This window comes from Acanthochromis polyacanthus, chromosome 1 (genome assembly GCF_021347895.1).
Source record: "Acanthochromis polyacanthus isolate Apoly-LR-REF ecotype Palm Island chromosome 1, KAUST_Apoly_ChrSc, whole genome shotgun sequence".
Lineage (NCBI taxonomy): Eukaryota > Metazoa > Chordata > Actinopteri > Pomacentridae > Acanthochromis > Acanthochromis polyacanthus.
The window spans coordinates 67,526,617-67,539,133 of record NC_067113.1 but is presented as its reverse complement, the minus strand read 5'-3'; the positions used below and the strand labels follow the sequence as shown (position 1 = coordinate 67,539,133).

Here is a 12,517-nt window from a genome sequence, read left to right as displayed (position 1 = left end):
TAACATTAGTTTCTGAGTGAGATTTTTTAAGGCCATGTCAATTTTTGTGTAGAGCAATGTTTGAAGTGCTGTAACGTGGAAAAATAATGTCGCTAGAGACCTGACATGTTGTATGGTCATTGCTCTGCACATATAGTCTTCAAGGGTACAACCCTGCTTTGAAAGAACAGAGCAAACTAACTATATGATGGTGGCAGTTTGGTAAAAAAAAAAGTCAATGTTTTTTCTATTCTGATATTTCGCCAACTATAAAACCTTTTTTTTTTTTTTACCTTAAGAGGCTGATATTTTTTTCAGTAACTGGCACCAATAAGAGCTTGAAAATGATGAGTAAGGTGCCACACTTTATTAGAATTAATAATTATAACCACTATTTAGACATGCATTAAGCAGGTATGATAGTAATATGACCTCGTGGTTTTCCAGCTCACAGTGCTTCAAATAATTTTATGAAACATGGTACCACAATCACTAGTAAATGTCAAACATATTTATTTTTCCTTCTTTTGATTTCTTTATCAAGATAGGCTTTGAATTATTGTGACCTTGGTAGCAAAGAGTTTGTCACATACAATCACTATGTTGGGAAAGTTGGTAGCAATAATTAGACCCTCCAGAAAAACACGGGCAAAAATCCTTAATTCCGCGGGCTAAAATCCTTGATTATGCAAATAAATATGCAGGGTTTTTATGCCATTTTATGCGGGGAAATTGCGGAAAGTTCCAAAGTATGCGAATAGTTGTGAAACATGCAAAAAGATGCGAAATATGTAAGAACTGGGAAGAAAAGTGATTCTTCTCCTACATCCTGTTACTAGGCTTCGGTACTCCAGAACGATGTTGCACGGGGTGCAAAAAAGTTTCCCCGCACTTTCGTGCAGTAAATCTGGGTACTGTTTTGCCCGGTCTCTGGGTGAAATATTCGTCGGTAAATGTGATCTTTGAGCATTCGCCATTCTTGTTTTTCGTCTCTGAGCGCCGCGCTCCGCATCAGCTCGTGCTTCTAGTGTGTGTGTGTGAATGCGCGAATTGATTACGTCAGGCCGGGCGTCACATAAAAACTCAGTCACAACTCCATTTATATTGGTTATAGTTTTCTCATTTTACACGGAAATTGTGAAATCAAGTGGGACCTGCATATTTCTCTTTTTTTTTGTGGAAATGTGAGATTCTTGCGGGAATTATGCGCTGTTTTGCGGGGATTATGCGGCCTTTCGGGAAATAATTGATCCCTGCATAATCAGCGGCATTTTGGTGATTAATGCGGGAATTCATGCGATCGCATAATCGCGTTTTTCTGGAGGGTCTAAATAATGACCTTTCTGTATACTGAAATTCTCTCTAGTAGCAACAGGCTTAACTTGACTCACGATCCAGCCACCTCAGGACTACAACATGATCTGCTTCCAGTGGTGTGATGGAACAAAGCAAATTCACACAATTACTGTTGTTTGCGCATGAACAAGCTACAGCTACGCTTTAAATCCACTACATCTGTGAGGCGAATATTGTACTTTTTAAAGTAATAAAATAAACTATTTATTAACCCTCTTGGGTAAGCTGGAAATGCACTGCCACAAAGATGAAGGCAGGGTTGCATTTCTAGCTTGTAAAAAATAGACTTTAAATAACAAGAAGAGGAATAAGAAGAATTTTAAATAAGCCTAAAGGGCAATTAATTATATAAACTTGCAAAGATGGTGGGAGATGTTCAACTAAAATTAAAAGTAAAAAAGTTACAGTTTTTGGTATAGGGCGATGTATTCTGTTCTTGGGCTGTTTGATATGAGTGGAAATGGCACACTGTACATGGAATAATGAAGAAGAGGGTTTTACCTCCACATTTTTCAGAAAAATCTAAAATCACGAGTCGAAAGGAAATGAAAAGCAGGATGAAATTGCTAAATCAGGCCAAAATTAAGGTTTTACACTGGTCTCCGCAAAGTCCTGACTTAAACCCAATCATGCAACTGTCAGTCCTCAGTAAAATGCTGGGTACACAATGACAGGCTGTTCTTTTATTGCATTAGAAAAAAATAACTAACTCTGGCTTTTATAACTTTGCAGACCATTTACATGCACATTAAACTATATATAACCCATAAAAAGAATAGGAAAAATGAAAAAGTAATACATGTGCTCTCTAGCAATAACACAGAATTTTCATCCAACTGTTACATGCCGAGTAATACTACACTTTCCTTATTTTCAAAATGCATTTTCAGTACATTTTCCTGATACAACGCTAATTTGGTTTGAAAATATAATTAGACCAATGTGGGTCGTAGGTTGCTCTAATTAAGGCACTGAGTCAGTTCCTGCAGTCTGCTGTGACACTAACAACATCCATCCATCCATCCATCCATTCTCTATACACCGCTTTATCCTCACTAGGGTTGCGGGGGTGCTGGAGCCTATCTCAGCTGACTCGGGTGAAGGCAGGGGACACCCTGGACAGGTCGCCAGTCTATCGCAGGGCTACATATACAGACAAACAATCACACTCACATTCACACATACGGGCAATTTAGAATCATTAGTTAACCTCAGCATATTTTTGGACTGTGAGAGGAAGCCGGAGTGCCCGGAGAAAACCCACGCATGCACAGGGAGAACATGCAAACTCCATGCAGAAAGATCCCAGGCCCACCCCAGGATTCAAACCGGGATCTTCTTGCTGCAAGGCAAAAGTGTTAACCACTATGCAGCCCACTAACAACATGCTCTCCTGTTTAGTCAATTTGCAGGGGTATCAATATACACTTGCAGGGCTTTGCCTATAGTCAATGCAATTACTCAATGTTCTGCAGACACATCTCTACTCTTATTTAGGGCAATACTGTATTTGTAACATCAGAAACAGGACATCTCTGCTGCTCACTTACAGCAGGTCAATCCACAAAAGGGGCTGTATGATATAACAAGCCAAATCAGATCTCATGACTCTTTTCCTCTAAACTGGGATACTTGCCACTGATGACATAGGTTATGATGACAGACTGTATATAAACACGACTTATGACTTGTGGCAGCCTCGATTTGTTCAAAGTTTATATATACCTCCCAACACTTTCATTGGAAACTGATTAGAAAACCAGCTTAGGAGTCATCACATTTTCAATTTATGGACAAAGAACAATGTGTCCGTCCACCCATAACCTCTGTGTAGTGTCTCCTGTTATAGTGACAGTTGCCAGACACCTTATTATTCAGATTCAGAAAACTTTATTTGTTCCTAGGTGGCAATTAAATTATATATACAGGGTGACCCAAAAGTTTGGAAACAAATGAAAAGCCTATAATCCAAATAATATAATGTTATTTCAATAAATCAGTACCACAGATATATTCAGAAGAGTATCAGATTAGTGTAAAACAAACATATTTCGACATGTTCATGTTTGTTTCTTATACAAAGTTGTGAACGTTTCCACCACCTGGTTCCACTGGTATCTTCTGGAATGTATCTTCATTCATGCTTATGAAGGTTCCTCAAACTGGCCAGTAAATGTTGCCTCATAGGACTTTTGGATGTTTAAAAAAATTAAAACTGTCAGATACTTTACCATCAAGAGTTTTGAAATCTGACACTGATGGCCTGCATTTTGAAGTTATGCTCCAGCATACCTGTACCTTATGGTTCTATTAATTTTCTTCCGAGTTATTGCACTCGGCAAATACTATGCTTTTAAGTTATTTTATTATGCTATAACAAAAATGGGTAAAATAAGAGTGAATTCATGTACCCCCAACTGAAATAGACACTGCAGTTAAACTTTGTTTCCAAACTTATGGGTCACCCTGTATAAATATATATATAAATTTATCACCTGGCAACCTCACAGTACAGTTCTACAGTTCTACAATTTCATTGAGCAGACGCTTTTATCTGAAGCAACATGCATCTGAAAGTCGATACAACACAAGCATGGATCTAGTCAGGAGAAAACAACCTGGATAAGAGCCATAAAACAAGTTCAAGTGTGATAATCAGACAGACAGTGCAGACAGAGAAGGATTTTTTTTTTTTTTTTTTTTGCAGTTTCTCAAGTGCAAAAGTGTTCAGAGGAGAAGAGTCTAGGTATGGACCAGACCTGTTGTGGTGGTTGTATCAGGAACCTTTTGTTGGCTGAGCGTAGTCAGCAGGAGGGAGTGTAGAGCTGAATGAGAGAGTTGAGGCAGGAGGGAGCTGTTTTCATTTTAGCTTTGAATGCAAGTCTCAGAGTTTTGAATTTTATACATGCAATTCTGTGCTGACATGCACTGCATTACCACTGGCTATGTACTTTGATAGTACTGACATCGCTGAAGCCTCTTTCAGACATGGGACATCAGTTCATCAGTCCGTTAAAGTAACGGCATTCTGTCATTCAAGCCTCAGTCCCTTTTCAATTGATGTTCCCCAAGGTTGCAATCACACATTCCACTCTCAGTGCCAGAGATCGCCGTGGTACACACGCAATACTGTCATTCACACGAGACCAGTAAATATACCAAGTGATGCGTAATGCAAAATAATGCATTAACTGACTCAAATTAAACTGATAGGAGCTGGTCAAAGTGTTTAAATAACTCACCCCAGTTTATCTATGATTTCTTTTAAAAGTAAAAGTGGTGGAACTGTGCTAGCTAGTGTTGTCAAAAATATCGATTTATCGATAAATATCGATAATTATGAACTAAAAACAATTCAATATGCATTTTCCCACATACCGATACTCAGTTTGTACCTCTCCCGTTGGTCGCAAAACAGCACCACCCGTACACAGCACACTCTGCTGCCTGCCTGCATGCCGGCTGCGGCCCCTCCCCTGTCCCCACGCACCATGTCAGTGCTGCTACTGCTGCGTGCTAGGTGCTCGCGACTCACTCGCTCGCTACTATTTTTTTATTTTTGCGGTATGTAAACGCTGGCTCATCAAGATGGTAATGACATGTGCAGGACCCTCGCCACCCGTTTTAATTGACAAAAGAAACGTCAGAAGTGCTGTGTGTTGATGAGTGTGTGTGTGTTGTTGTCTTGTTAGTGAATAGCGATGGCTAAAACTGGCAAACAATAGGCTCCATATCCGTTCTAGAGAGTTTGTAATATGAATAGAAACCAAGATGAGGTAGGAGTGACTATGATAAAAAAGAAATGAACTTAGATGCTGTTGTGCTTCACTACTTTACTTTTATTTATTTCTAAGTTAAATTGATAAGTCATTATAAAGGCCTGATTCAAACTAACAATTTAAATGCTGTAACCTGCGAGCCACAACACTAAGTTCATTTCTTTTTTACCATAGTCTAAGTTAACTGCATCATCTTATTTTCTATTCATATCAACCAATCTATATCAATATATATCAATAATTGATAATAATATATCAATAGGCAGACTACTGTGATAAGCACACTACCTCCTTGACATATTTTTCATTTCTTAATTATTATTACATTGCATGCACAAATTGCACATACTGTTATTGTGAGAGAATAGTTATCATTAGCATTACTCCAGTTCCAGAGTCCAGACAGTTCATAATTTTTTTGTAGTGGACTACTTGCACTTGACTGTTTGAAAATAGAAGATTATGCTGCTTTTATTTTTACTTGAACTTAAATGCCTGGCCTGCCTTAAGTGCTTTTAAGGCAGTGTGTGACTCAGGCTTTTTGTATTTGTTTTGAATTTGAGCATTGTTACTGCTTCAGGGATTTGTGTGAAAACTTCATTCATTAAACATACTTAACTTGCTGACTGTATTATAGTTGGAACTGGAAACTGTTGAAAGTACAGACAGATTGCATCTTTTATTTGATTTTTTGATGTTTTATTTGTACTACTAAGGACTAAATAGACTAAATAGACTGAATGAAATGTGAAAACATTCACTACCGTTTGTTCTGTCATTTTCTTTAAATAAAAAGAAAACATTTCGGACAGAGATCTTATGGTTGCGTGGTATCGAAAATCGTATCGAATATCGATATTTTTTCAAAATATCGATATCGAATTTAGAAATCCAGTTTCATGACAACACTAGTGCTAGCAACAAAGAATCCAATAATCACTTACACATTTGCTGTCCTGTTTTGAATCATTAGACCAAAAACACAATAAACACTGCACAAATTATTCACAGGGACTGTTAAAGTCCAATAAAACAAATGCTGTTAAGTGTAACACAGTGTCACACAGAGTTGTGGTAGTCATGTGGAAATATGGTGTACCTACCCCAAGTGCTTTATTAGCATTATAGATGTTGTCCACATACGTGTTGTAGAGGTGCAAATGTGAACAGAACTGGTCGAGGCCTTTGCCAAAGTAGCCATTTTCCAAGTGGACAAGCAGAGATCTGCAAAAAAAAACACACAAGTTTGCAACGACTAATTTCAAATCAGAAATCATAATTTGAAAAAAATTGCAATTTTAAATTCTCAAGAACTGATGAATTATAATAGCCTAGCCGCGCTAGACAACCCACGGCAACGAATTTAATTCTCTGCCAGGGCGGGTCTAGTTACCCTCCATAAGGCTCGAGGCTGGATTCTCCTAAAACTGGCCGGACCAATCACCATGAAGTGTAGAGTTAGAAGGCGGGCGTAACGAAGTGACGACAGAGGCGTGACGATTCTGACAGAAACAACCAGCGCACAATAAACAGTTATCTTTGGACTCGGCTTTGGCCACAGCCCTTAAAGATTTGAAGCTAAAATTCAACTTGAAAGATAAACAAAGGACGGCACTCAAGTGTTTCATTGAGAAGAAAGACGTATTTGGACTTATGCCGACGGGATATGGCAAATCCTTAATATACCAGTTGGCTCCGCGGCTCCGCTGGTTGGGAAGCTAATGGGACTTAGCCACAATCCACCGGTGCTCTCGGAACTACGTCAGCCTATTCGTTGCGTTGATTGGTTGTATACCTACCCAATTGCTGCAGAGGGATTTGATAGACAACCTTTTAGCCCGCCTTCCTCCCTGTCGAGCTTCCCTAGACCCCTGTGCCATCAGAAAGATGGGTCTAGCATGGCTAGGCTAGAATTATAAACTTATATAGCACGATTTGTCTTAACAAGCTGTATGGCAACTGCCAACTATTGGGCCAAATAATACATGAATTTTTAGCTCTTGTCTGTTTTTATTTGCTTTCTGCATGCCATAATTTTAGCTCAGTCAAAGATGGTTTACATTCAAAACATACATTACTGAGAGAAAAATGTTCTTTTTGCTGTTTAAAACACATAGAACAGTGGAGCTTGCTCTCAGTATATGATTTAGGTGACCATCTCATGTCCGTGTGGTCACAGGTCACAGTGTGAGAAGCTATTGGGGACATTTTCTGAGGCAATTAAAATTCAGAACAGTCAGCAGCAGAACAGCAGATCATCAGATATCAGCATCAAACACTGTTAGATGTAGGTTAGTTTAGATCAATTTCGCTGTAAAATGACACGATACAACAAAAAACTATGGACCTATTGCCTGTAAATTTAATTTACAAGTAATATCTTGTACTGCTGTTAAACAGAGGTGGGATGTGATGCTGAGTTGACAATATTTTGCTTCCTGGAGGACTGAAAATCACGTTTACTAATCAGGTTCCAACACAGTCCTAAAGATTATTTTTACTAATAAAAATATTCAATCCCAATATTTGTCAAAAACATTGAAATGTTATGCGTTCCTCAAATCAATCCATTGCTAACCCCAAGAAAAATACACCATAGATTTAAAGGACAAGCTGCGTTTGCCATTATAATTCATTGGCTCACTGTCACTCATTTTTTTGGGTATCCAAACAAGCTCAACAAATATTATGACAAAGTTACTAGAACACTCCTGATTCCAACACACAACATGACAGTAGGAACTAATTCAATATGTGTGCCATACTTTTTAGTGCAACACAGAACCCCCTCCACACCCCCACCCCATCGTGAGCATTTAGCCTGCAGTCAAACCACATTCAGACTTTGAGTTAGTGCACATTACTGCTTGGGAATGCACTGCTGGAAAGAAGGGGCTCAAATAAGGCAAGATCTCATTTGAGGCATCATTCTCAGCAAATGCACACATATTTAGAGTGTGGAGGTTGAGCAAAGTTCAAAGGATTGTTTTCCGTTAATGGGTGATTTAGCAGGCAGAGCTCTGTAGTGTTATTTGAAGGCCTCTCCCGGTGGGGGACGTATTTACTGAGACTCAGACAGTGTGTCTACCTTCAGGGTACCCAGGGCCACTTTGTAGTGAGAACACGCCCGCTGAACTCAGGAGCAAAACAACTGGATCAAGGCAGAGGCAAAGCAGTCGTTGAGCCTGTCAGGCACATTACAGTAACATGGACGCAATTGGTTGGGGTGTTGACACTTGTGAAGGAGCTTGTTATCCACACACACACACACTCATATTTCTACCCTCTAATGATGTTCCCAGAGACATCTGTTCATACATGCTTTAAGAAGGAGCACTTTGTCGTTGAAGTTGATTTAAATAGATTTTAATGAAGTTGCGCACCAAGGTAGGCTTCCTTTATAATCGGGAGATGCAGGAGCAGCGCAGAGGGTTCTAACGAGGGCAAAGGGCGGGAAAAATTGTGTTTCCGTTTTTTCCCCTCTCTCTGCCAGAGGCTATTATGATAAATATGAAATTATGGATAACATTTTTTAGACTTTTTTCAAAGCAATTAAATTGCCTGGCCATCAGCAGCAGGATGGAGATAGCATTAGCATTCCATGTGTGTCATGTTAATCCACATCTGGGGCAAACACAAGCTCCACCACAAAATTCAGACCGAGGCACCTTCATGTGGGCATGGCTTAGTAGAGGAATACTAACTGTCAAAACACAGCATGAGGATGTATTAAACATAAATAGCTAATTAATACAAGAATAAATAAAGATAGCCTCTGATCACTAAAGCAAATCCGGGCGCATTTTGATGATTTCAACGAACTGTGTAATGGGATTCATTCTGTGTTCACGCATACTGCACCATGTGACTTAATGTTTGATCTACCTCTCAGATTATACCTGCTCTTATTATGACCGTCATCCCCCACGCCCACATTAGCAAGACCCTTTCAAATTTTTAGTTGATTATAAATTTCTTTCTGAATGCACGACAGCTCTTTCAAGTTGCTGTTTCCTCTTTGTCACAATAGGAAGTAGAGATAATTGAGTTTCTCTTTCTTCTGCCTGTTCTCTGTGCCACATTAACAATTGCAAGCAGAACTACTGGCACAGCACATCAACCACAACATTACGACCACTGACAGTTGAAGTGAATAACATCGATAGTCTTGTTATGATGCAACATTCTGCTGGGAAACCTTGAGTTCTGACATTCACGTGGATGTTTGACATGTACCACCCACCGAAACACTGCAGGTCAAGCAACCCCTCAACTCCCCACCTCCCATAGCAACACAGTCCTTGATGCCAGTTGGTACCTTCAGCAGGATAATGCACCCCGACACACCACAAAAACTGCTCAGGAGTGGCCTGGGGAGTGTGACAGATCTAAGGAGTTGACCTGGGTTCTACATTCCCCAGATCCAGACCTTATTGAGTATCTGTGGGATGTACCAGGATCAGTCTGATCTAGGTAGGTCCCACCCTGCAACCCACACGACCCACAGAATTCACTGCCACCATCCCGGTGCTACAGGACAATTCCAGAGGTTCTGAGTCCATGAACCACTGGGTCAGAGGAGTTTTAGCAGCATAGACAAGGATGGGATCAGCAAGTTCTGATTCCAGCGGAAAGTTGTTGCCGGGGGGGGATATGTGTGCGGCGGCAGCGGCGCAGCAACTTCCAATCGCTGGGCCGTTTTCAATTGTCGTTAACAAGCTATCGTTAACGTCGTTACCATCTCGCAGGAGTATCAGCGACAATAAAGTGTTCAAACTTGAAATGAAATCGGCAGATCCGCGGAAAATTCCCATCCCTGGACTCTACACTTCATGGTGATTCGATTACAGTACGGTACATGACTGCTCTCACTGAGTGGCAGCTTGCATTCAGCGCGGTGGATATTAGCAGCCGTTTGATTTTACGACTCGCCGCCCATAAACATACCTCACCCCCCAAAAAAATTTCCCCTCGAATTTAGACGATTCACAAGAATGACCCTGGCAATGATAAAATCCGCGGAATTCCGCAGATCCGCGGAAAATTCTCATCCCTGCATAGAGGAGACCAACACAATACTAGGCAGGTGATCATAGTGTTATGCCTGATCGGTGTATTCACATCTCCTCTTCTTATGTAACTTGACAAAGCTTAATGAAAATCAGATATATTACTACTATTCCTACTGCACTCCGGAGTTAAGACAGGAATACCAGATGAATATGCCTCAACTGTGCACACGCTAGCCCATGTGAATCACTAGCGGAGAACTATTAGGCTGCGCAGAGATGAGAAGCAGTGCTCTCACTAAAGATTTCTGCTCTCATTATAGACATCAGTGCAAAAATCATCCTAATAGTCTTGATTAATAATACCCTTTTAAGCCCTTTCAGACATGGGGCATGGAATATTGCTGGGTTCATCAATCTGTAGAAGTGACAGCATTCTGTCCAGTGTTTCCCCTGGGTTGAAATGGCTGTGAGGTGGTGGGTTGCGCTGGAGGCGCGAAGCAACTGGGGGGGTGCGGGGGCATGCCCCCCCGGAAAAATTTTGAAAATCAAGATGCAAAATGGGGCATTCTGGCACAATTTGGAGCACATTTTGTTGTATTTGTAGCCATTTCCAAAAACTAAATTAAATAAAATTTTCATGTTTCTTTTCTAAAAATTAGTGACAGGGAGAAAATATGACAAATATAAACTCACCTGTCCTTGCGATCAAAACATGTCAACTAGTCCAGTCTATTATATTCTGGTCAGATTTCCACAAGCCATTCCAAAATGCCACATCAGTTCTTATTACAAATTTGAAAAAGATGACAAAGGACTTGAATCTGGAATCAAGTGGTGACTTTTACTTTTTTTCTAAAAACAACTACGTCAGGTACCAAATTCCCACTTCATTTTTATTTATAATAAAAAGGTTATGTCATGACCTTCATTTTACTTAAAAATGTGAAAGAAAACTTCAACTCTGGGTTAACAACTGGTTTTCTGAAGGAGTTAGTTCTGTTTTCAAAACTGTTACTTTTTTAACACAGAACTAGAATTTGAACACAGAATTAGTTTTGCCATTGAATGCTATAATTTCGGGCACTCTATAAATAATTTTATCAAAAGAAACTAGGAACTTCATATTCCGTTGAAATCATGTCTCGTTCGTGAGAACGGGTTTTGTCGTGCCTAAATGTTTTAACGGGAGCCATTTTTGCACTGTCAATTCATATCGCGGCGGACAACAAAACAGTAAGCAAACTCACTAAAGGAAGCGAGATCGATGCCTACACTGCGTTGGTCACTTTATTTTGATGACATGCGATAGTTTTGATACTTAATTTGACATATGTCTGTGATACACACCTGCTTTTAGCCCCAAAAACGAAACGATGGAGCGCTGCCGCTTCTTGTCCGCCATGCTCGTTGTTCACCAATCGGAACGACCGACATTTGAAACACGAACTCGCGGGATGTCATACGAGAACTGAGTGTTACCAACCAACAGGGATGTGCCTGCTGTCTTCACCCACGGTGAGAAAAGGCTGCCATTCTGTTGATTTCAGCGGCGAATATACCGGACTTATGTGTCAATGCTTTCTAATATTTAGCATTTTTTTTTTTTTTTGGTGCGGACCAGTGAGGCGGCAGTGTCGGCAAAATTTTAATGAGGCGATAGCCTATTCCAGCGAGGCGGGCCGCCTCGTCGTTTATATAGGAGGGGAAACACTGCTGTCATTCAAGCCCCTTTCAGACATAGGTCATTTTTCGGTTAATGTTCCGAACAGCTGTATTCATATTTTCCACCTACACTGATCAAGGGCACTGTAGGTGGAACAATGTTGAGAACTGACATATTGAAACAGTCAAGAGTTTAGTGTTGTTAGCTTTTCTTCTACACAATAAACAAAAAAAATCATTTGTATTTGTTCTGTCTAATTCAGCCACACCTTTTGAAACACAAAACAGATTTCTACACAAGGGTGTCCAAAAACTTTTTACACCACTGTATGTCACTGACTTTCTAAAATCTTGGACCTGTACTGTGCCTCTAGGTTTGAGCAGGTGTGAACTCACCGTGACGTCACCCGTTGGTTTCAACGCCGAGAAAATGAAGCCCGGATTTTGCTACTTCCTGGTCGCCATTTTGGATTTTTTGGAGCCAGTGACGTAAAAAGTGTCATCAAACAGGCTGGACCGGAGAGCAACTAGGGGCAGGACCAGTCTATGGGCGGGCCAGACTGAGAGCTGAAGACTCTCTTATCCCACCCACATTTTACCGCAGAGGCTTCTGTTGCTAAAGGATCTGTCAATCATTCCAGACAAGACTGTCTATCAAGTATAGCCACGCCCCTGGCTCCGCCAACTTTAACGATTTATTTAAAATTCAGTATTGATTTATTTTAAGAT

The 12,517-nt window shown here is 40.3% G+C and overlaps 1 protein-coding gene across 2 annotated transcripts in view; it reads right to left on the bottom strand.

Annotated features, from left to right (window-relative positions):
- arhgef39 (Rho guanine nucleotide exchange factor (GEF) 39) overlaps window positions 1–12,517 on the bottom strand; it is a 95,364-nt gene that overhangs the window by 65,408 nt on the left and 17,439 nt on the right. For both annotated transcript variants that reach the window (XM_051954283.1, XM_051954281.1), the window contains exon 4: window positions 6,218–6,338. In XM_051954283.1, coding sequence (XP_051810243.1) covers window positions 6,218–6,338 — 121 coding nt within the window. The remainder of the gene's footprint in view (window positions 1–6,217; window positions 6,339–12,517) is intronic.